The following is a 24,059-nucleotide window of genomic DNA, read 5'->3' as shown; positions in this document are numbered from 1 at the left end:
CGCTACTGACCACAACCGGCCAGTTACCACTGACCACAACCAGCCTCCACTGACCTAGAACCAGCCTCCACTGACCACAACCAGCCTCCACTGACCACAACCAGCCTCCACTGACCACTGATCACAACCAGGCACCACTGACCACAACCGGTCACCACTGACCACAACCAGCCACCACTGACCACAACCAGCCACCACTGACCACAACAACAGGCCAGTTACCACTGACCACAACCAGCCTCCACTGACCACAACCAGCCACCACTGACCACAACCGGTCACCACTGACCACAACCGGCCAGTTACCACTGACCACAACCAGCCTCCACTGACCTAGAACCAGCCTCCACTGACCACAACCAGACTCCAATGACCACAAGCAGCATCCACTGACCACAACCAGCCACCACTGACCACAACCAGCCTCCACTGACCACAACCAGGCACCACAACCAGCCTCCACTGACCACAACCAGCCGCTACTGACCACAACCAGCCTCCACTGACCACTGATCACGACCAGGCACCACTGACCACAACCAGCCACCACTGACCACAACCAGTCACCACTGACCACAACCGGCCAGTTACCACTGACCACAACCAGCCTCCACTGACCTAGAACCAGCATCCACTGACCACAACCAGCCACCACTGACCACAACCAGGCACCACAACCAGCCTCCACTGACCACAACCAGCCGCTACTGACCACAACCGGCCAGTTACCACTGACCACAACCAGCCTCCACTGACCTAGAACCAGCCTCCACTGACCACAACCAGCCACCACTGACCACAACCAAGCACCACAACCAGCCTCCACTGACCACAACCAGCCGCTACTGACCACAACCGGCCAGTTACCACTGACCACAACCAGCCTCCACTGACCTAGAACCAGCCTCCACTGACCACAACCAGCCTCCACTGACCACAACCAGCCTCCACTGACCACTGATCACAACCAGGCACCACTGACCACAACCGGTCACCACTGACCACAACCAGCCACCACTGACCACAACCAGCCACCACTGACCACAACAGGCCAGTTACCACTGACCACAACCAGCCTCCACTGACCACAACCAGCCACCACTGACCACAACCGGTCACCACTGACCACAACCGGCCAGTTACCACTGACCACAACCAGCCTCCACTGACCACAACCAGCCACCACTGACCACAACCGGTCACCACTGACCACAACCGGCCAGTTACCACTGACCACAACCAGCCTCCACTGACCTAGAACCAGCCTCCACTGACCACAACCAGACTCCAATGACCACAAGCAGCATCCACTGACCACAACCAGCCACCACTGACCACAACCAGCCTCCACTGACCACAACCAGGCACCACAACCAGCCTCCACTGACCACAACCAGCCGCTACTGACCACAACCAGCCTCCACTGACCACTGATCACGACCAGGCACCACTGACCACAACCAGCCACCACTGACCACAACCAGCCACCACTGACCACAACCAGGCACCACAACCAGCCTCCACTGACCACAACCAGCCGCTACTGACCACAACCGGCCAGTTACCACTGACCACAACCAGCCTCCACTGATCTAGAACCAGCATCCACTGACCACAACCAGCCTCCACTGACCACAACCAGCCTCCACTGACCACTGATCACAACCAGGCACCACTGACCACAACCAGCCACCACTGACCACAACCAGCCGCTACTGACCACAACCAGGCACCACAACCAGCCTCCACTGACCACAACCAGCCGCTACTGACCACAACCGGCCAGTTACCACTGACCACAACCAGCCTCCACTGACCTAGAACCAGCCTCCACTGACCACAACCAGCCTCCACTGACCACAACCAGCCTCCACTGACCACTGATCACAACCAGGCACCACTGACCACAACCAGCCACCACTGACCACAACCAGCCACCACTGACCACAACCAGGCACCACAACCAGCCCCACTGACCAAAACCAGCCGCTACTGACCACAACCGGCCAGTTACCACTGACCACAACCAGCCTCCACTGACCTAGAACCAGCCTCCACTGACCACAACCAGCCTCCACTGACCACAACCAGCCTCCACTGACCACTGATCACAACCAGGCACCACTGACCACAACCGGTCACCACTGACCACAACCAGCCTCCACTGACCACAATCAGCCTCCACTGACCACAACCAGCCTCCACTGACCACAACCAGCCTCCACTGACCACAACCGCTCACCAGCCACCACTGACCACAACTGGTCACCACTGACCACAACCAGCCTCCACTGACGACAACCAGCCACCACTGACCACAACCAGCCGCCACTGACCACAACCAGCCACCACTGACCACAACCAGCTACCACTGACCACAACCAGCCACCACTGATCACAACCAGGTACCACTGACCACAACCGGTCACCACTGACCACAACCAGCCTCCACTGACCACAATCAGCCTCCACTGACCACAACCAGCCTCTACTGACCACAACCGCTCACCAGCCACCACTGACCACAACTGGTCACCACTGACCACAACCAGCCTCCACTGACGACAACCAGCCACCACTGACCACAACCAGCCGCCACTGACCACAACCAGCCACCACTGACCACAACCAGCCACCACTGACCACAACCAGCCACCACTGACCACAACCAGCCGCCATTGACCACAACCAGCCACCACAACCAGCCGCCACTGACCACAACCGGCCAGTTACCACTGACCACAACCAGCCTCCACTGACCACAACCAGCCACCACTGACCACAACCAGTCACCACTGACCACGACCGGCCAGTTACCACTGACCACAACCAGCCTCCACTGACCTAGAACCAGCCTCCACTGACCACAACCAGCTTCCACTGACCACAACCAGCCACCACTGACCACAACCAGCCTCCACTGACCACAACCAGCAACCAGCCACCACTGACCACAACCAGCCACCACTGACCACAACCAGCCACCAGCCTCCACTGACCACAACCAGCCACCACTGACCACAACCAGCCACCAGCCTCCACTGACCACAACCAGCTACCACTGACCACAACCAGCCCCCACTTACCACAGCCGGCCTCCACTGACCACAAGCGGCCTCCACTGACCACAACCGGCCTTCACTGACCACAACCGGCCCCCACTGACCACAACCAGCCTCCACTGACCACAACCAGCCTCCACTGACCACAACCAGCCACCACTGACCACAACCAGCCACCACTGACCACAACCAGCCACCACTGACCACAACCAGCCTCCACTGACCACAACCAGCCGCTACTGACCACAACCAGGCACCACAACCAGCTTCCACTGACCACAACCAGCCGCTACTGACCACAAAAGGCCAGTTACCACTGACCACAACCAGCCTCCACTGACCTAGAACCAGCCTCCACTGACCACAACCAGCCTCCACTGATCAGAACCAGCCTCCACTGACCACTGATCACAACCAGGCACCACTGACCACAACCAGCCACCACTGACCACAACCAGGCACCACAACCAGCCTCCACTGACCACAACCAGCCGCTACTGACCACAACCGGCCAGTTACCACTGACCACAACCAGCCTCCACTGACCTAGAACCAGCCTCCACTGACCACAACCAGCCACCACTGACCACAACCAGGCACCACAACCAGCCTCCACTGACCACAACCAGCCGCTACTGACCACAACCGGCCAGTTACCACTGACCACAACCAGCCTCCACTGACCTAGAACCAGCCTCCACTGACCACAACCAGCCTCCACTGACCACAACCAGCCTCCACTGACCACTGATCACAACCAGGCACCACTGACCACAACCGGTCACCACTGACCACAATCAGCCTCCACTGACCACAACCAGCCTCCACTGACCACAACCGCTCACCAGCCACCACTGACAACAACTGGTCACCACTGACCACAACCAGCCTCCACTGACGACAACCAGCCACCACTGACCACAACCAGCCGCCACTGACCACAACCAGCCGCCACTGACCACAACCAGCCACCACTGACCACAACCAGCCACCACTGACCACAACCAGCCGCCACTGACCACAACCAGCCGCCACTGACCACAACCAGCCGCCACTGACCACAACCAGCCGCCACTGACCACAACCAGCCACCACTGACCACAACCAGCCACCACTGACCACAACCAGCCACCACTGACCACAACCAGCCGCCATTGACCACAACCAGCCACCACAACCAGCCGCCACTGACCACAACCAGCCTCCACTGACCACAACCAGCCACCACTGACCACAACCAGCCTCCACTGACCTAGAACCAGCCTCCACTGACCACAACCAGCCTCCACTGACCACAACCAGCCTCCACTGACCACTGATCACAACCAGGCACCACTGACCACAACCGGTCACCACTGACCACAATCAGCCTCCACTGACCACAACCAGCCTCCACTGACCACAACCGCTCACCAGCCACCACTGACAACAACTGGTCACCACTGACCACAACCAGCCTCCACTGACGACAACCAGCCACCACTGACCACAACCAGCCGCCACTGACCACAACCAGCCGCCACTGACCACAACCAGCCACCACTGACCACAACCAGCCACCACTGACCACAACCAGCCACCACTGACCACAACCAGCCGCCACTGACCACAACCAGCCGCCACTGACCACAACCAGCCACCACTGACCACAACCAGCCACCACTGACCACAACCAGCCACCACTGACCACAACCAGCCGCCATTGACCACAACCAGCCACCACTGACCACAACCAGCCGCCATTGACCACAACCAGCCACCACAACCAGCCGCCACTGACCACAACCGGCCAGTTACCACTGACCACAACCAGCCTCCACTGACCACAACCAGCCACCACTGACCACAACCAGTCAACACTGACCACAACCGGCCAGTTACCACTGACCACAACCAGCCTCCACTGACCTAGAACCAGCCTCCACTGACCACAACCAGCCACCACTGACCACAACCAGCCTCCACTGACCACAACCAGCAACCAGCCACCACTGACCACAACCAGCCACCACTGACCACAACCAGCCACCACTGACCACAACCAGCCACCAGCCTCCACTGACCACAACCAGCCACCACTGACCACAACCAGCAACCAGCCACCACTGACCACAACCAGCCCCCAGTGACCACAGCCGGCCTCCACTGACCACAAGCGGCCTTCACTGACCACAACCGGCCCCCACTGACCACAACCGGCCTCCACTGACCACAACCAGCCTCCACTGACCACAACCAGCCACCACTGACCACAACCAGCCACCACTGACCACAACCAGCCACCACTGACCACAACCAGCCTCCACTGACCACAACCAGCTTCCACTGACCACAACCAGCCGCTACTGACCACAAAAGGCCAGTTACCACTGACCACAACCAGCCTCCACTGACCTAGAACCAGCCTCCACTGACCACAACCAGCCGCCACTGAACACAACCAGCCACCACTGACCACAACCAACCACCACAACCAGCCTCCACTGACCACAACCAGCCTCCACTGACCACAACCAGCCGCCACTGACCACAACCAACCACCACAACCAGCCTCCACTGACCACAACCAGCCGCTACTGACCACAACCGGCCAGTTACCACTGACCACAACCAGCCTCCACTGACCTAGAACCAGCCTCCACTGACCACAACCAGCCTCCACTGACCACAACCAGCCACCACTGACCACAACCGCTCACCAGCCACCACAACTGGTCACCACTGACCACAACCAGCCTCCACTGACGACAACCAGCCACCACTGACCACAACCAGCCGCCACTGACCACAACCAGCCACCACTGACCACAACCAGCCACCACTGACCACAACCAGCCACCACTGACCACAACCAGCCGCCATTGACCACAACCAGCCACCACAACCAGCCGCCACTGACCACAACCTGCCAGTTACCACTGACCACAACCAGCCTCCACTGACCACAACCAGCCACCACTGACCACAACCAGTCAACACTGACCACAACCGGCCAGTTACCACTGACCACAACCAGCCTCCACTGACCTAGAACCAGCCTCCACTGACCACAACCAGCCTCCACTGACCACAACCAGCCACCACTGACCACAACCAGCCTCCACTGACCACAACCAGCAACCACTGACCACAACCAGCCACCACTGACCACAACCAGCCTCCACTGACCACAACCAGCCACCACTGACCACAACCAGCCACCAGCCTCCACTGACCACAACCAGCTACCACTGACCACAACCAGCCCCACTGACCACAGCCGGCCTCCACTGACCACAAGCGGCCTCCACTGACCACAACCGGCCTTCACTGACCACAACCGGCCCCCACTGACCACAACCAGCCTCCACTGACCACAACCAGCCTCCACTGACCACAACCAGCCACCACTGACCACAACCAGCCACCACTGACCACAACCAGCCACCACTGACCACAACCAGGCACCACAACCAGCCTCCACTGACCACAACCAGCCGCTACTGACCACAACCGGCCAGTTACCACTGACCACAACCAGCCTCCACTGACCTAGAACCAGCCCCCACTGACCACAACCAGCCTCCACTGACCACAACCAGCCTCCACTGACCACTGATCACAACCAGGCACCACTGACCACAACCAGCCACCACTGACCACAACCAGCCACCACTGACCACAACCAGGCACCACAACCAGCCTCCACTGACCACAACCAGCCGCTACTGACCACAACCGGCCAGTTACCACTAACCACAACCAGCCTCCACTGATCTAGAACCAGCCTCCACTGACTACAACCAGCCTCCACTGACCACTGATCACAACCAGTCACCACTGACCACAACCAGCCACCACTGACCACAACCGGTCACCACTGACCACAACCAGCCTCCACTGACCACAATCAGCCTCCACTGACCACAACCAGCCTCCACTGACCACAACCGCTCACCACTGACCACAACTGGTCACCACTGACCACAACCAGCCACCACAACCAGCCTCCACTGACGACAACCAGCCACCACTGTCCACAACCAGCCGCCACTGACCACAACCAGCCACCACAACCAGCCTCCACTGACCACAACCAGCCGCCACTGACCACAACCAACCACCACAACCAGCCTCCACTGACCACAACCAGCCACCACTGACCACAACCAGCCACCAGCCTCCACTGATCACAACCAGCCACCACTGACCACAACCAGCCACCAGCCACCACTGACCACAACCGGCCTCCGTTGGCCACAACCAGCCTCCACTGATCACAACCAGCCACCACTGACCATATCCACTGACCTGGTCGGTGGGGGAGAATGACCACAACCAACACTGACTTTTACCTCTGACCATAACCAGGACTGACCACAACCATCAATAATCTGACCACAACCAACACTGACCTCACCACAACCAACGCCAACCACACTGACCTGACAGGTGGAGGATGAACACAGCCTGACCATGCCCAGAATGATCACACATTTTACTGGTCACTTGATCACAACAGCTGAGACACACCTAGCACTGACCATATAAATGTAAATACATGAGTTACCAAGACTGTACAAACAGATATGGGACCAGGTACTACTACTGCTGGGCTATAGTCAATACTTTTTCTGTTTAAAGGCTACTATCCCACAACTATAATACAGTATTGCTACACTAGACTACATTTTCAACACTAGTCTGTGCATTTTTCTACTTATTTTCTTGTTTCTAGTTGTTTTTAAAACCATGTCATTAAAAATGTATAAAGAATAGTTTGTATCATGTGCATAACTACTGTAAACATTTACTCAATAAAATTACAATTGTGTAATAAATATCTTTGTAAAACAATTGTTATCCTCAGGTCTTGAATCTTAAACCTCTTTTGATATGGTTAATTGATATGGTTTGATATGGTTCATTGATATGGTTTGATATGGTTAATGGTGGTAGCAGAAATGGGAGATACTGTCTTGTGTCCGAATACCTATACTAGAGCTCTACGTACAGTACCAGTCAAAAGTTTGGAAACATCTACTCATTCAAGGTTTTTCTTTATTTGTACTATTTTCTACATTGTAGGATAATAGTGAAGACATCAAAACTATGAAATAACACATATGGAATCATGTAGTAACCAAAAAAAAGTGTTAAACAAATCAAAATATATTTAAAATTTCAGATTTTACAAAGTAGTCACTCTTTGCCTCATACTCACAGGGCGGCAGGGTAGACTAGTGGTTAGAGCATTGGACAAGCAAGGTTGCAAGTTCAAATCCCCGAGCTGACAAGGTAAAAATCTGTCGTTCTGCCCCTGAACAGGCAGTTAACCCACTGTTCCTTGGCTGTCATTGAAAATAAGAATTTGTTCTAAACTGACCTGCCTAGTTAAATAAAGGTAAAATATATATAATAAATACTGGGTCTCATGCCTCAATGAACTTATCCTTTGCAGCTGACTTAACTCTGGGTCCTCCTTTCCTGTGGTGGTCCTCATGAGATCCAGTTCATCATAGCGCTTGATGATTTTTGCAACTGCACTTGAAGAAACTTTCAAAGTTCTGGAAGTGTTCTGTATTGTCTGACCTTCATCTCTTAAAGTAATGATGGACTGTCATTTCTCTTTGCTTATTTGAGCTGTTTTGCCATAATATGGACTTGGTATTTTAACAAATAGGGCTACCTTTTGTATACCAACTGATTGGCTCAACTGATTGGCATTAAGAAGGAAATAAATTCCACAAATAAACTTTTAACAAGGCACACCTGTTAATTGAAATGCATTCCAGGTGACTACCTCATGAAGCTGGTTGAGAGAATTCAAAGAGTGTGCAAAGCTGTCATCAAGGCAAGGGGTAGCTTCTTTGAAGAATCTCAAATATAAAATATATTATGATTTGCTTAACACTTTTTTGGTTACTACATGATTCCATATGTGTTATTTCATAGTTTTGATGTCTTCACAATTATTCTATAATGCAGAAGAACCCTTTAATGTGTAGGTGTGTCCAAACTTTGTACTGTATTTAAATATATTTCAGTTTAATATTTTATACATTTGCAAAAATGTATAAATACATTCCATGAAATAACAAACAAAAGAAAAGTGTACATCGTAGCCATTTATAGTTTATTTGCCTAAGCATGACCTTCACCACGTACCAATTTGTTTTCCAAACATTTATTTTGCGTGTCAGCAATTAGACATTGTTTAAGTTACCCCCCTAGTACCCTACCTGAGCTTTCATGCGCTCTTTATTAAACTGTGAAAAGCATCTCTCTACAAATAGGTCGTAGAGTTAGCGAAGTTGGGTTATTTCTGTAGCAAATGAAAAATAGGCATTCTTATATCAGAAAATGTAGACTATCATACCCATATGTTAAGAACAGACAACAAATACTTTGCGAAATGTTTCTTGTTCTGTAAGGATGAGACCGTTTCACTATATCCTTCACCACCCGCTGTCGAGCTAAACTGTCTTGCATAGAAGCATTCTTCTGAGAAAGCGTAAGGTGTTGATTTTCTTTCAGAAGGCTGTGTATCTTGTCTTACCGTATTAGAATCTAAATGCTAAATTGCAGATTCTGCAGAATATATTGTTGTCATCTCCAAAGCGTCCCACCAGTGTATTGGCACCGCTCTTTTTTTTAAACTATATTATGGTTTTACATTTTTTTATATATTTTCTTGTTGAATTCATAATCTCTCTCTTTTAACTGTTCTAATTGTTGTTAATAATATCAAATGTTTTCTAAACCTCCGATGATCAGGTACAGAGTCTGTTAGAGGGGATCAGTTTAAGCAAAGTGAGGTGTAAAAATCACTGATCTACAAATAGTCGTCCATGCTAAATTAATAGGCTTAGTGCGATTACGTTCCCTATGCTTTGCTTGCGCCTCCCCTTTTCGTATCCTTGCGCCTCCCCTTTTCGTATCCTTGCGCCTCCCCTTTTCGTATCCTTGCGCCTCCCCTTTTCGTATCCTTGCGCCTCCCCTTTTCCTATCCTTGCGCCTCCCCTTTTCCTATCCTTGCGCCTCCCCTTTTCCTATCCTTGCGCCTCCCCTTTTCCTATCCTTGCGCCTCCCCTTTTCCTATCCTTGCGCCTCCCCTTTTCCTATCCTTGCGCCTCCCCTTTTCCTATCCTTGCGCCTCCCCTTTTCCTATCCTTTTGCGCCTCCCCTTTTCCTATCCTTGCGCCTCCCCTTTTCGTATCCTTGCGCTCCCCCCTTTTCCTATCCTTGCGCCTCCCCTTTTCCTATCCTTGCGCCTCCCCTTTTCGTATCCTTGCGCCTCCCCTTTTCCTATCCTTGCGCCTCCCCTTTTCCTATCCTTGCGCCTCCCCTTTTCCTATCCTTGCGCCTCCCCTTTTCCTATCCTTGCGCCTCCCCTTTTCCTATCCTTGCGCCTCCCCTTTTCCTATCCTTGCGCCTCCCCTTTTCGTATCCTTGCGCCTCCCCTAGAGACCTCCCCCCACCAAAACACTCACATACAACCAGACATTGAATGATTGGAGACAGCTTGTGTCAATTAAAGAGCATTCCATAGGATTTTCTGCCTGCAGCAAGCCCAGTGGATAATGCTTGAAATACCATAAAAGAAAACCAACACAAAAAAAGAAGCCCTACCAATGATGTACATGAACTAAGGCTATCAAACAATTAAATAGCAGGATTTAAATAGCAGGATTTGCTAATTTGCTCAACGTGAGCTGTAATTTAAGATTTTTCATACCAAAAAGTTTTCTATGTTAGCAAAATTAGGTAAACTGAGAAAGCAAACTTTATACAACCTCAATTTATTTTTACATGGCATTATAGATTTTAGTTGTATACATGATGTCTTTTGGATATTTTCAGTGTATTCAACACTTTCAGATAATGTGATTAATCACAGTAAAAAATAAAATGTATGCACTAAAATTGAAAAAAGTTAACTTCAGTTAACTAAATTAACTCTGAAAGCCCTAATATAAACCCTGATTTGTTGCTTTGGACCCCCCATTAGACAGCAGCTATTCTTCCTGGGGTCCCAAAAATGATTACAACAATTACGTCACAACAAAATACAGCATCCGACACAAACATCTGGGGAAACTCTCTGTTCACAGGTTGTTAATCTGCGATGGATTAAATCCCATCCAGAGTCAGGAAGGGATTTATTTATGGAGATACGCATCCAGCCACAGATCCCCTGACTTCTTCAGTGACCTGGAGAAGAACAGAGGTGGATAACGAACCAGGTAAATCACATAGGAGACTGAGAGCAGCAGGTATCACCTTATGATGTACAACCTATTCCCAGAGGAATAGCACTATACAAGTATTCATTAAAACATGTTTATATTTTATTTTTTAAACTGAGTAGCTATTTGTCTGCAACTATTGCATACCCGTGGATAAGTAGTGGTATATGTGATGTTACCACTTACCCGACAACATCAATGATGGCTTTCTGCAAAGTCTTGACCTGGTAGGGAAGTCCATGTTTCTCACACAAAGCACGAACCAGAGGAGCCACCAGGTGGTAGTTATGACGGGGCATGGTAGGAAACAGACTGGGGGTAGAGAAAGAGAGGCAGAGAGAGAGTGGGGGTAGAGAAAGAGAGGCAGAGAGAGAGAGTGGGGGCAGAGAAAGAGTGGGGGCAGAGAAAGAGTGGGGGTAGAGAAAGAGAGGGGGTAGAGAAAGAGAGGCAGAGAGAGAGTGGGGGTAGAAAAAGAGACGAAGAGAGAGAGTGGGGGTAGAGAAAGAGAGGCAGAGAGAGAGTGGGGGTAGAGAAAGAGAGGCAGAGAGAGAGTGGGGTAGAGAAAGAGGCAGAGAGAGAGTGGGGGTAGAGAAAGAGAGGCAGAGAGAGAGTGGGGGTAGAAAAAGAGAGGCAGAGAGAGAGTGGGGGTAGAGAAAGAGAGGCAGAGAGAGAGTGGGGGTAGAGAAAGAGAGGCAGAGAGAGAGTGGGGTAGAGAAAGATGCAGAGAGAGAGTGGGGGTAGAGAAAGAGAGGCAGAGAGAGAGTGGGGGTAGAGAAAGAGGCAGAGAGAGAGTGGGGGTAGAGAAAGAGGCAGAGAGAGAGTGGGGGTAGAGAAAGAGGCAGAGAGAGAGTGGGGGTAGAGAAAGAGGCAGAGAGAGAGTGGGGGTAGAGAAAGAGGCAGGGAGAGAGTGGGGGTAGAGAAAGAGAGGCAGAGAGAGAGTGGGGGTAGAGAAAGAGAGGCAGAGAGAGAGTGGGTTAGAGAAAGAGAGGCAGAGAGAGAGTGGGGGTAGAGAAAGAGTGGGGGTAGAGAAAGAGAGGCAGAGAGAGAGTGGGGGTAGAGAAAGAGAGGCAGAGAGAGAGAGGGGGTAGAGAAAGAGAGGCAGAGAGAGAGTGGGGGTAGAGAAAGAGAGGCAGAGAGAGAGTGGGGGTAGAGAAAGAGAGGCAGAGAGAGAGTGGGGGTAGAGAAAGAGAGGCAGAGAGAGAGTGGGGGTAGAGAAAGAGAGGCAGAGAGAGAGTGGGGGTAGAGAAAAGAGGCAGAGAGAGAGTGGGGGTAGAAAAGAAGGCAGCAGAGAGTGGGGGTAGAAAAGAGAGGCAGAGAGATTAGTGGGGGTAGAGAAAGAGAGGCAGAGAGAGAGTGGGGGTAGAGAAAGAGAGGCAGAGAGAGAGTGGGTTAGAGAAAGAGAGGCAGAGAGAGAGTGGGGGTAGAGAAAGAGTGGGGGTAGAGAAAGAGAGGCAGAGAGAGAGTGGGGGTAGAGAAAGAGAGGCAGAGAGAGAGTGGGGGTAGAGAAAGAGAGGCAGAGAGAGAGTGGGGGTAGAGAAAGAGAGGCAGAGAGAGAGTGGGTTAGAGAAAGAGAGGCAGAGAGAGAGTGGGGGTAGAGAAAGAAAGAGAGCAAAGGGTATCAGAGTTTCTCAGAGAAACCTCAGTTTCTGAGTAGGATTGTATAAATGTTGTAGCTAAACACTATTCATAATTCATTAGTACAAGTAATTAGTACAAACAACTTAAGTTATATTTAAGATCAAATAAAGCTGAATACTGCCTAAACTATAACCTACTTTAGTATCTGAATGACTTTATAAATGACCATATAATTATTGTATTTACTGTTTGACAGACAACAGTAAGATGGGATATTTGTTTCACTTACTGGTGTTCAATCTGAAAGTTGAGATGGCCACTGAACCAGTCGTTGAAGGTTGACTGTTCAATGTTGCAAGTAGCACTCAACTAAGACCAGAGAAAGAGACACGTTATAGCTCGTTATAGCTCCCTCTGCTGGAGAACTACATATGTGGCATGAGGGAACACACTAAATGTATTGGGTAAAGTGTTATGAAATATAATGTCATGCAATATTTTAAACGGTACATAACTGTATTAATGTTGCTGGACCCCAGGAAGAGTAGCTGCTGCCTTGGCAGGAACTAATGGGGATTCATAATAAACCCCAGGAAGAGTAGCTGCTGCCTTGGCAGGAACTAATGGGGATCCATAATAAACCCCAGGAAGAGTAGCTGCTGCCTTGGCAGGAACTAATGGGGATTCATAATAAACCCCAGGAAGAGTAGCTGCTGCCTTGGCAGGAACTAATGGGGATTCATAATAAACCCCAGGAAGAGTAGCTGCTACATTGACAGGAACTAATGGGGATCCATAATAAACCCCAAGAAGAGTATCTGCTGACTTGGCAAGAACTAATGGGGATCCATAATAAATACAAATGCAGACGGCACAACCCCAAAAAACACACCAGGGCCTGTATTCACTAAGCTTCAGTGTCGGAGTACTGTTCTAGGATCAGTTTAATCTTTTATGATGATAATGAATAGGAATGTATGGACAGGGGGGGACCTGATCCTAGATCAGCCCTCCTACTCCAAGACAAGACCCAGTTGTCTAGTAATGACATGTTACCTGCATGGTGAGCCAGTCCTGGTGTCGAGTAATGATGACATGTTACCTGCATGGTGAGCCAGTCCTGGTGTCTCTCGTGATCTATCTCCATCGGAAGGTGATTCATCTGGGTCACCCATACAAACCAGTGGCTTTCCAAAAACCTATATATACAGTACAATATAATTATTCAGCCACAATATTACGTTACAGTATTATATGAAGCACAGCATTGTGTTGTTTTCTAATACTGTAGATAGTTTGAATACAACGAATGACTGAGTTAATCTTTGAGCTCCCTCTCAGTTCATACTTTACCTGACGAAGCTGATCAATGCTACTGAGCCAAAGAAACCAAAGAAGGGATAGTAACAGCAGAAGAAGCGAAGGTAGAAAGTCATCGCCCACGCCAGATCCTTCACAGGAGACAAAGATTGGTATTAGGCCAGACATTATACATCTGGGGTTCCTACACAGACATGATCACATTTGGGGTTCCTACACAGACATGACCACATCTGGGGTTCCTAGCAAAGCAACAATTATCACTGTTGATTAGGAAGCTAAACATTTCTGATGGTACAGTCAGTGTTAGTGCTATTATGCTCACTAGCTTTACTGAGCAACGAACAAGGATTTAGTGCCCCCAGGTGTTCGCATAGTCATATAATTACAGCTCTCTCCCTCTCCCTCTCCCTCTCCCTCTCCCTCTCCCTCTCCCCCTCCCTCCCTCTCCCCCTCCCTCCCTCTCTCCCTCCCTCCCTCTCTCTCTCCCTCTCTCTCTCCCTCTCTCTCTCCCTCTCTCCCTCTCTCTCTCCCTCTCCCTCTCCCTCTCCCTCTCAGAAGCGTTTAGGTTCCACATAGGAAGAAAGAGGATTAAGTCTAAATTGAATTGGTATGATATCTCACCACCCAGTTCCGTTGTGAAAACATGGTCTGGAATATCTGGATGGTGAAAAACACTGGAATAACTAGTGGAGGTCCAACTGAGAGACAGAAGGAAAAGATTGGTATTACATACATTGCTTTTATGTGTTCAATGGAAGTTGATGTGATTCTATACAGAAATCCATGAAACGTGTTCAGCAACTTACTGAGGAAGAAGTACTGGTGTTGGTGATGGTAGGGCATGTACTTCAACTTCTTTATACCATACTGCAATAGACAGAGACAAGGAGTCAGATGGATCTTACACAGAAACACGAATACCGTTTTAACACGACTGAGACAAACTGTTACATGGATATTATTACATGGTTATTTCGTGAATATTACATTAAATTAATGAGCTATTACATGGATATTTGAATATTACATGGATATTATCACATGGTTATTTCATGAATATTACATTAAAGTAATGAATTATTACACGGATATTTGAATATTACATGAATACTTCATGAATATTACATTAAATTAATGCAATATTACATGGATATTTGAATATCACATGAATATTTAGATTATTATGCAAATATGCCATGACATCAGATGGGTAATAAAGCACTAATGTTGTTGGTTCAGCTCCTGCAAGGATCACATACACAAATATATTATAGTGATAACTACCTCTACAGGCTGTTTGTCTCCCAGGACGAAGACATGCAGTGAGTTGACATCAGGATCTTTACTAAACACGTTGGGCTTAGCGTGGTGCTGGAAGTGACGATGGTTCCACCAGTTAGCAGATGCACCCTGGAAACACACAGCCACTGTTACTTATTAATGGTACACACAATTACACTCACTGTAACTTACACCTGTTGGACACTACACCAAATAAGGCGAATGTATAGCAGTGAACTTTGAAATGTAACACTGCTCTGGTGAATGTAGGAAAGTGAAAAGGACCGTTTCCATGAACACAGATTAAACCTAGTCCTGGAGTAAAATGTACTTTCAAAGGAGATTATCCATTGAGAATGGTTTTCAGTCTAGAACTAGGTTTAAACTGTGTCCGGTTAACTTATCCAAAGAGTAGCAGAAGATCAGCCTAAAGAAACAGTATTGTCAAATGTCCAACCATTGTCCAGCAGCCTACCTTTAGGTGTCCAATGACAAACTTGTGCAGTACGTGATTCCAGCTGGATGTCTTGCAGACTGACAGGTGGCCATAGTCATGCTGCAGCCAGCCAGCCTGGGACTGAGAGGGAAAAAGAAAGGCAGATTTTGAACAGTGCCTGAAAGGTGGATTGGTAACCCTATGGCAAACATAAACCCTCACCATAACCTAACCTCACCACCCCTAAACTTAATCCTAACCCGAACCTAATCCTCTAATTCTAACCTTAATCCTAAACCTAACCCTAACCTTAGATCCCTATGCCTGTCAAATATCTTCTTGTACTCCCTAATAATAGTGTAATGGTACCTGAGACGTGGCCAGCATGAGGGAACAGAGCAGTGTGAGGCTCCAGCTGGTCCCCCAGACCCAGAGCAGGCCCAAAGCCAGGGCCTCTAGTAGCAGGATGTGGCCCAGGTAGAGGCTGAAGAAGAGGGGGCGGGCACGGAGGAGACCCTCCCTCTCTACACGGTCGCGCAGGGCCTGGAAGTCCTGCCCCAGTACTGCCTGTATGGATTAGAGGTGATCAATAATCAATACAGACATATGAAGTCTATCTCAATTAATCTGTCCTTGATATCAGGAGGCGAGGAGATGGCAGAAAGACAAACTGTGATAGAGCCAAGTAGATGAACCAAGAGGATGGATGATGAAGAAAGGGATGATGAATTGAGGGAGTGGAGGAGGACAGGAGGGGGATGAGGACAGTGTAAAATGAGAAGAGAAACCTGAAGAGAAGAAGAAATGATGAGTAAGGAAATAGAAGTAACAGAAAGATGTAAGACTCCTGAATAGGTAAACAGACAGCAGGAAGTGGGATATCTGGGCACATAGACAGGCTGGTATAATGTGATCTAGTTATAGGGGCATATAGACAGGCTGGTATAATGTGATCTAGTTATAGGGGCATATAGACAGGCTGGTATAATGTGATCTAGTTATAGGGGCATATAGACAGGCTGGTATAATGTGATCTAGTTATAGGGGCATATAGACAGGCTGGTATAATGTGATCTAGTTATAGGGGCATATAGACAGGCTGGTATAATGTGATCTAGTTATAGGGGCATATAGACAGGCTGGTATAATGTGATCTAGTTATAGGGGCATATAGACAGGCTGGTATAATGTGATCTAGTTATAGGGGCATCTGGGCATATAGACAGGCTGGTATAATGTGATCTAGTTATAGGGGCATCTGGGCACATAGACAGGCTGGTATAATGTGATCTAGTTATAGGGGCATCTGGGCACATAGACAGGCTGGTATAATGTGATCTAGTTATAGGGGCATCTGGGCACATAGACAGGCTGGTATAATGTGATCTAGTTATAGGGGCACATAGACAGGCTGGTATAATGTGATCTAGTTATAGGGGCATATAGACAGGCTGGTATAATGTGATCTAGTTATAGGGGCATATAGACAGGCTGGTATAATGTGATCTAGTTATAGGGGCATCTGGGCACATAGACAGGCTGGTATAATGTGATCTAGTTATAGGGGCATCTGGGCACATAGACAGGCTGGTATAATGTGATCTAGTTATAGGGGCACATAGACAGGCTGGTATAATGTGATCTAGTTATAGGGGCATATAGACAGGCTGGTATAATGTGATCTAGTTATAGGGGCATATAGACAGGCTGGTATAATGTGATCTAGTTATAGGGGCATCTGGGCACATAGACAGGCTGGTATAATGTGATCTAGTTATAGGGGCATATAGACAGGCTGGTATAATGTGATCTAGTTATAGGGGCATCTGGGATATCTGGGCACATAGACAGGCTGGTATAATGTGATCTAGTTATAGGGGCATCTGGGCACATAGACAGGCTGGTATAATGTGATCTAGTTATAGGGGCATATAGACAGGCTGGTATAATGTGATCTAGTTATAGGGGCATCTGGGCACATAGACAGGCTGGTATAATGTGATCTAGTTATAGGGGCATCTGGGCACATAGACAGGCTGGTATAATGTGATCTAGTTATAGGGATATCTGGGCACATAGACAGGCTGGTATAATGTGATCTAGTTATAGGGGCATCTGGGCACATAGACAGGCTGGTATAATGTGATCTAGTTATAGGGGCATCTGGGCACATAGACATGCTGGTATAATGTGATCTAGTTATAGGGGCATCTGAGCATATAGACAGGCTGGTATAATGTGATCTAGTTATAGGGGCATCTGGGCACATAGACAGGCTGGTATAATGTGATCTAGTTATAGGGGCATATAGACAGGCTGGTATAATGTGATCTAGTTATAGGGGCATCTGGGCACATAGATATGCTGGTATAATGTGATCTAGTTATAGGGATATCTGGGCACATAGACAGGCTGGTATAATGTGATCTAGTTATAGGGGCACATAGACAGGCTGGTATAATGTGATCTAGTTATAGGGATATCTGGGCACATAGACAGGCTGGTATAATGTGATCTAGTTATAGGGGCATCTGAGCATATAGACAGGCTGGTATAATGTGATCTAGTTATAGGGGCATCTGAGCATATAGACAGGCTGGTATAATGTGATCTAGTTATAGGGGCATCTGGGCACATAGACAGGCTGGTATAATGTGATCTAGTTATAGGGGCATATAGACAGGCTGGTATAATGTGATCTAGTTATAGGGATATCTGGGCACATAGACAGGCTGGTATAATGTGATCTAGTTATAGGGGCATCTGGGCACATAGACAGGCTGGTATAATGTGATCTAGTTATAGGGGCATCTGGGCATATAGACAGGCTGGTATAATGTGATCTAGTTATAGGGGCATCTGGGCACATAGACAGGCTGGTATAATGTGATCTAGTTATAGGGGTATCTGGGCACATAGACAGGCTGGTATAATGTGATCTAGTTATAGGGGCACATAGACAGGCTGGTATAATGTGATCTAGTTATAGGGATATCTGGGCACATAGACAGGCTGGTATAATGTGATCTAGTTATAGGGCCATCTGGGCACATAGACAGGCTGGTATAATGTGATCTAGTTATAGGGCCATCTGGGCACATAGACAGGCTGGTATAATGTGATCTAGTTATAGGGGCATCTGGGCACATAGACAGGCTGGTATAATGTGATCTAGTTATAGGGGCATATAGACAGGCTGGTATAATGTGATCTAGTTATAGGGGCATCTGGGCACATAGACAGGCTGGTATAATGTGATCTAGTTATAGGGGCATCTGGGCACATAGACAGGCTGGTATAATGTGATCTAGTTATAGGGGCATCTGGGCACATAGACAGGCTGGTATAATGTGATCTAGTTATAGGGGCATATAGACAGGCTGGTATAATGTGATCTAGTTATAGGGGCATCTGGGCACATAGACAGGCTGGTATAATGTGATCTAGTTATAGTAGATGACAGACTACATTTCTAGGAGGTAAATCGTCTCTAAATATCTCCATCCACATGACACCTGCACTTACCACACTCTGACACATTGTAGAAAGGATCATTCTGCATAGCATTCAGTCTGAGAAGCATGTAATTCCCTATCAGCCAGAGAAAGACAGGCCTCACGTTGGTCCCCGGGTCCCTACCTAAACCTACAGTATGTTAGAGTGGGTGTGGTGCTGTGTCAGAGGGAGAGATGCTGTAGGCTTCACATTCTGTTTCATTATGTAGCCTAAAACGATGTATGTTATGGGTGTGATGCTGTAGAGGGAGAGAGATAAAGATGGGCCTCCTCACGTTTTTCCCATGGTCCTGGCTGGGCTCTGTCGGTGCCAGCTCTCCAATCAGCAACGGCTTCAGAAACTTCCTGACAAAATTAGGATCGGGATGGAATGCGACAAATGCATCCTACCAATCAGAGATATAGATTAATCTATGTTGCTTAATATAAATACAAACAAATGTCCTTCTTATGTCTCTCAGTTAATGAAACATATATTTAAAACAATTACTGTGAGATTAGTTAAGAGGTGATCACGATTTTAGGATTCAACAATGTACAATCCCCTAACAACAAGTCTAATATGTAATACAGTCACAATGTACGATCTACTAACAGGGGTTTCCTGGGGCTGAAGCCCCTGTGCCCAGGCCCATAGTGGTGGACCCAAGAGGAAGCAAAAAATAAAAATAATAATAATAATAAATATAGTATATTATATATGTAGTCTTTTCTTTACTGCAACTACAGGAGGATTTGAGTGTAGACAGCCTGCTGCTACTCTGCTAATCGTCAGATGGTGGAAGGAGAGAAGGTAGAGGGCCCACGTGAGTAACTTGTGAGGCCCTGCCTTGATTGGGTAACTGATTAAGAAAAAATAAAACAGCATAATAAATGTGGCTGGTCAATTGTCAGGGGCCCAAGCCCACAGGGAATCCAAGAGGCAAAAAAAATATATACATTTTTTTTATGTTTTTTTTTTCTTTGTATAATTCTTTATCCAATTAAATTTCTCAAATATACCAGAGAGCATAATATCGCCACAGGGGATCAACAGTTTATTAAAAATAACTGTGAATTAATTAAGTTTTATCACGAGCACATAAAGGTAACTGCCAAAATAAAGGAAACACCAACATAAAGTCTCTTAAAGTGAGTTGTTCCACCACGAGCTGCCAGAACAGCTTCAATGCGCCTTGGCATTGATTCTACAAGTGGACCTAAACCATGCCAGGAAAATGCACCCCACACCATAACATACTTTGCATCCCTCGTTAACGCAAGTGTTTCCTTTATTTTGGCAGTTGCCTACAGCCTGGTTTGGCCGCAGTTTGGGCAGCATGTGCACCATATATACAGCTTGTTGTGGCCATAGACATATAATCCATAGAAGTGGTCTTGGAACCTCTTACCCTGGCAATGTGACAGTTAAACTCATGGCTACACTAGCAATGGATGCCAGTCCTGACTTGACTGGAAACTGCCATCTATGGATTATATTTCTATGATTGGTTGCAGCTATTAGTTTGCGTTTTTGCCAATTTCAAAATACAATCGCGGGGGGAAAAAAAATGCACAGTTTGGAAAGCAAATGGCTCTCACTGAAAAACAGAAGACTAGACAGTCTGAAGAACTAATAGAAACAATGTTTGTTTGTTTTTTGCTCACATCAACACTGTTTTTCATAGCTCATCTTGAGATAACAACAAGCGCGTCGGCCATCACCGTGAGTAACCTATGGCTTCATCATTAGGCGAGTCAGTGTGCCACTGGACATTTTACGTGGTATATATATATATATATATATTAACAAATATAAGTATAGTATATACAAGTATATAACAAAGTATTGAGATACATTTTTGTTATTGACCAAATACTTATTTTCCACCATCATTTGCAAATAAATTCATTAAAAATCCTACAATGTGATTTTCTGGATTTTTTTTCTCATTTTGTCTGTCATAGTTGAAGTGTACCTTTGATGAAAATTACAGGCCTCTCATCTTTTTAAGTGGGAGAACATGCACAATTGGTGGCTGACTAAATACATTTTTGCCCCACTGCATGCATGCATGCATGCATGTATGTATACACAGTTGAGGTCGGAAGTTTACATACACTTAGGTTGGAGTCATTAAAACTTGTTTTTCAACCACTCCACACATTTCTTGTAAATAAACTATAGTTTTGGTAAGTCGGTTAGAACATCTATGTTGTGCATGACACAAGTCATTTTTCCAACAATTGTTTACAGACAGATTATTTCATTATAATTCACTGTATCACAATTGCAGTGGGTCAGAAGTTGACTGTGCCTTTAAACATCATATATATATGTATATGTATGTATATATATGTATATGTATATATGTATATATATGTATGTATATATGTATGTATATGTATACATATATACATATGTATACATATATATACATACATACATACATACATACATATACATACACATACACATATACATATATACACACAAATATTGTACAATCTGTGAGTTGCTTCATTGGCCTGGGCTATTGTTTGTTTGAATTCAAGAGCCGATTGATCTCAGTTTGTCAGTCAGAGCTGTGATTTCTTAATCCGGCCATGGACCTGTCATACACTGACAGGCTACTAAACGTGTCTAAATGTACAACATTACAAACATGTGCATAGGCCTGGATGAAGATCAACAGTCACACTGGAATAACTTGAGAACATTTCACCAACAACTTCCATAGTTAGGCTACTGACCGTGGCATCTTCTCCAGCAAAGTGACTGATGACCCTGATGCCCCCCGGGTGTCTCTTCGCCCACTGGGTAATATTATAGACCTTCCTGTCGATGACCAACCACTGGTCGCTTCTGTGGCAGTGCTTCTGGACCTCTTCCCAGGTGTAGACTGCACTGCCACCTCGCCCTCCATCGGGCCCAACCCCGTCACCCTTGACCGGCTCGCTTGACTCCGTCTGCTGACCTCCGCCCCCCATCCTCGGTTCTCTCTGCTCCACTCACACCGTCGCTGTGTCGGCTGCACTCTGTCCAGTCTGTCCAACTGAAACACACTGAGGACCAGTCAAATGCAGCGTACAGAGAGGAAGTCAGGGAATGGAATCAGAATCAGATCATGCAGTCTGAGCCAAGCCACACCTACCTGGTGAAATGGTGTGACTCTTCTACAGTTTGATGTTTATTGGGATGAGTCTTGTCCAAGAGGCAGAACTGGGAGATTTCTGCTTGATGGGCCAGCTGCAAAGTAAGTGAAAATAGGCTATATTGTAAAAAATACTGAAAACAAAAATTCACTTTTTGGTCTTAATTTAAGGTTAGGATTCTCAATGTGGTTAAGGTTAGGATTCTCAATGTGGTTAAGGTTAGGGTTATATTTGATGCCTTTGTGCTGTGCCAGCTAGTGACCATCCTGCAGAGCTGCCTCCAGAACATGATCCATGACAACAACAAAAAAACGCTAACCTGCGATTCTTCTGCCAGAGGGTAGAGAGATGTTCTCAATTAAATTTGGTGAAAATATCGACTGACTAATATCTGAGCATTCTGTGTAGAGTTTCTATTCTAATATGTTAAGCATCGATGCAATTTACCGCGATGTTTATTTGTAACACTTTATTAGAATGGAGACAGAGCATTGGAATGTTCTCATCAATAAATTACAAAGAAAACAGAGATGCGCCATTGTTTGGGTATGGACTCCTCTTCCGTTCCGCACGTTTGCCGAGTTTCATATGACACAGTACAAACCATTGAGTGTTTAATTTTAATGTCTGTATATAATGATAGACATGTAGACTATCAAATTATAAAATCAAGTAGTCTATTGGTGTCAGCCCTAAAAGAAATACCTAGATTACATTACATTAAAATAAGGCTATATTACTATCAACAATAGAACGCAATTATACAATGATGATTCGAATATAGAATGAATAGAATAGACGCACTCACCAATACTCCCAGATGTCCAATCCTCACGTTCTTGACTGCTCGTTCCTTCTTATTCATAAAAATACATGAACTTCATTCTGATCACCAGTCTCGTCATTTATCCAATCAAATCATCAGTCGACCATTAAAGGTAGGCTTATCTCTCGTTCCATAACGCCCTATAGCTCAATCAGTCATTCACCCGCTCGTTCACTATACAATACCAGGCCGATCATTCGAGGGTCTCTAGACCAATGGGATTATTTCAATAGACCCCTGGCATATCTACAATTGGTTAAAAAAGGCCCTTCAGGTCTGTCAATCATCCACAAATTTCAACCAATCAGAACGCTTGGATGCACTCCAGGGCCCCACCCCTGACACATCGGCTAAGTGCGTGTCTACACGTTGTCTCAAGAAAAAGAAACAGCCCCCTTGATGCTTTAGTATGTAGTATTTTGTTAGGGATCTTCCTGGGGTTTATACAAAACATAAAACATGACATAATACATATTTTAACCTTTATTTAATTAGGCAAGTCAGTAAAGAACAAATTCGTATTTACAATGATGGCCTACCAAGAAGCGTCCTGTGGAGATGAGGGCTAGGATTAAAAATAAATAAAATAAAAATATAGCACAAAGCATACATCACGACGAGAGAGACACCACAACACTACATAAAGAGAGACCTATAAGACAACATAGCATGGCA

The 24,059-nt window shown here is 47.1% G+C and overlaps 1 protein-coding gene across 2 annotated transcripts; it reads right to left on the bottom strand.

The window, feature by feature from the left end:
* Window positions 1-10,824: 10,824 nt before the first annotated feature.
* On the bottom strand, window positions 10,825-23,488 carry LOC135556732 (acyl-CoA Delta-6 desaturase-like). 2 transcript variants are annotated; one of them, XM_064990139.1, is made up of 14 exons: window positions 23,367-23,488; window positions 22,558-22,652; window positions 22,157-22,468; window positions 19,699-19,809; window positions 16,278-16,475; window positions 15,948-16,049; window positions 15,476-15,601; window positions 14,998-15,058; window positions 14,813-14,889; window positions 14,222-14,319; window positions 13,971-14,067; window positions 13,158-13,237; window positions 11,477-11,602; window positions 10,825-11,255 (listed from the first exon to the last, which is right to left on the bottom strand). In XM_064990139.1, exons 3-14 carry the CDS (start codon window positions 22,391-22,393, stop codon window positions 11,204-11,206), a joined length of 1,365 nt encoding a protein of 454 aa, XP_064846211.1. In that variant the 5' UTR covers window positions 22,394-22,468; window positions 22,558-22,652; window positions 23,367-23,488; the 3' UTR covers window positions 10,825-11,203. The 2 variants fall into 2 exon arrangements, with proteins under 2 accessions (XP_064846211.1, XP_064846212.1); XM_064990140.1 differs by having other exon boundaries at window positions 22,157-22,458.
* Between the last annotated feature and the right edge of the window lie 571 nt (window positions 23,489-24,059).

The sequence above is a fragment of the Oncorhynchus masou genome, chromosome 15 (assembly GCF_036934945.1).
Source record: "Oncorhynchus masou masou isolate Uvic2021 chromosome 15, UVic_Omas_1.1, whole genome shotgun sequence".
NCBI lineage: Eukaryota > Metazoa > Chordata > Actinopteri > Salmoniformes > Salmonidae > Oncorhynchus > Oncorhynchus masou.
This window is presented reverse-complemented; position numbering and strand designations above follow the sequence as displayed.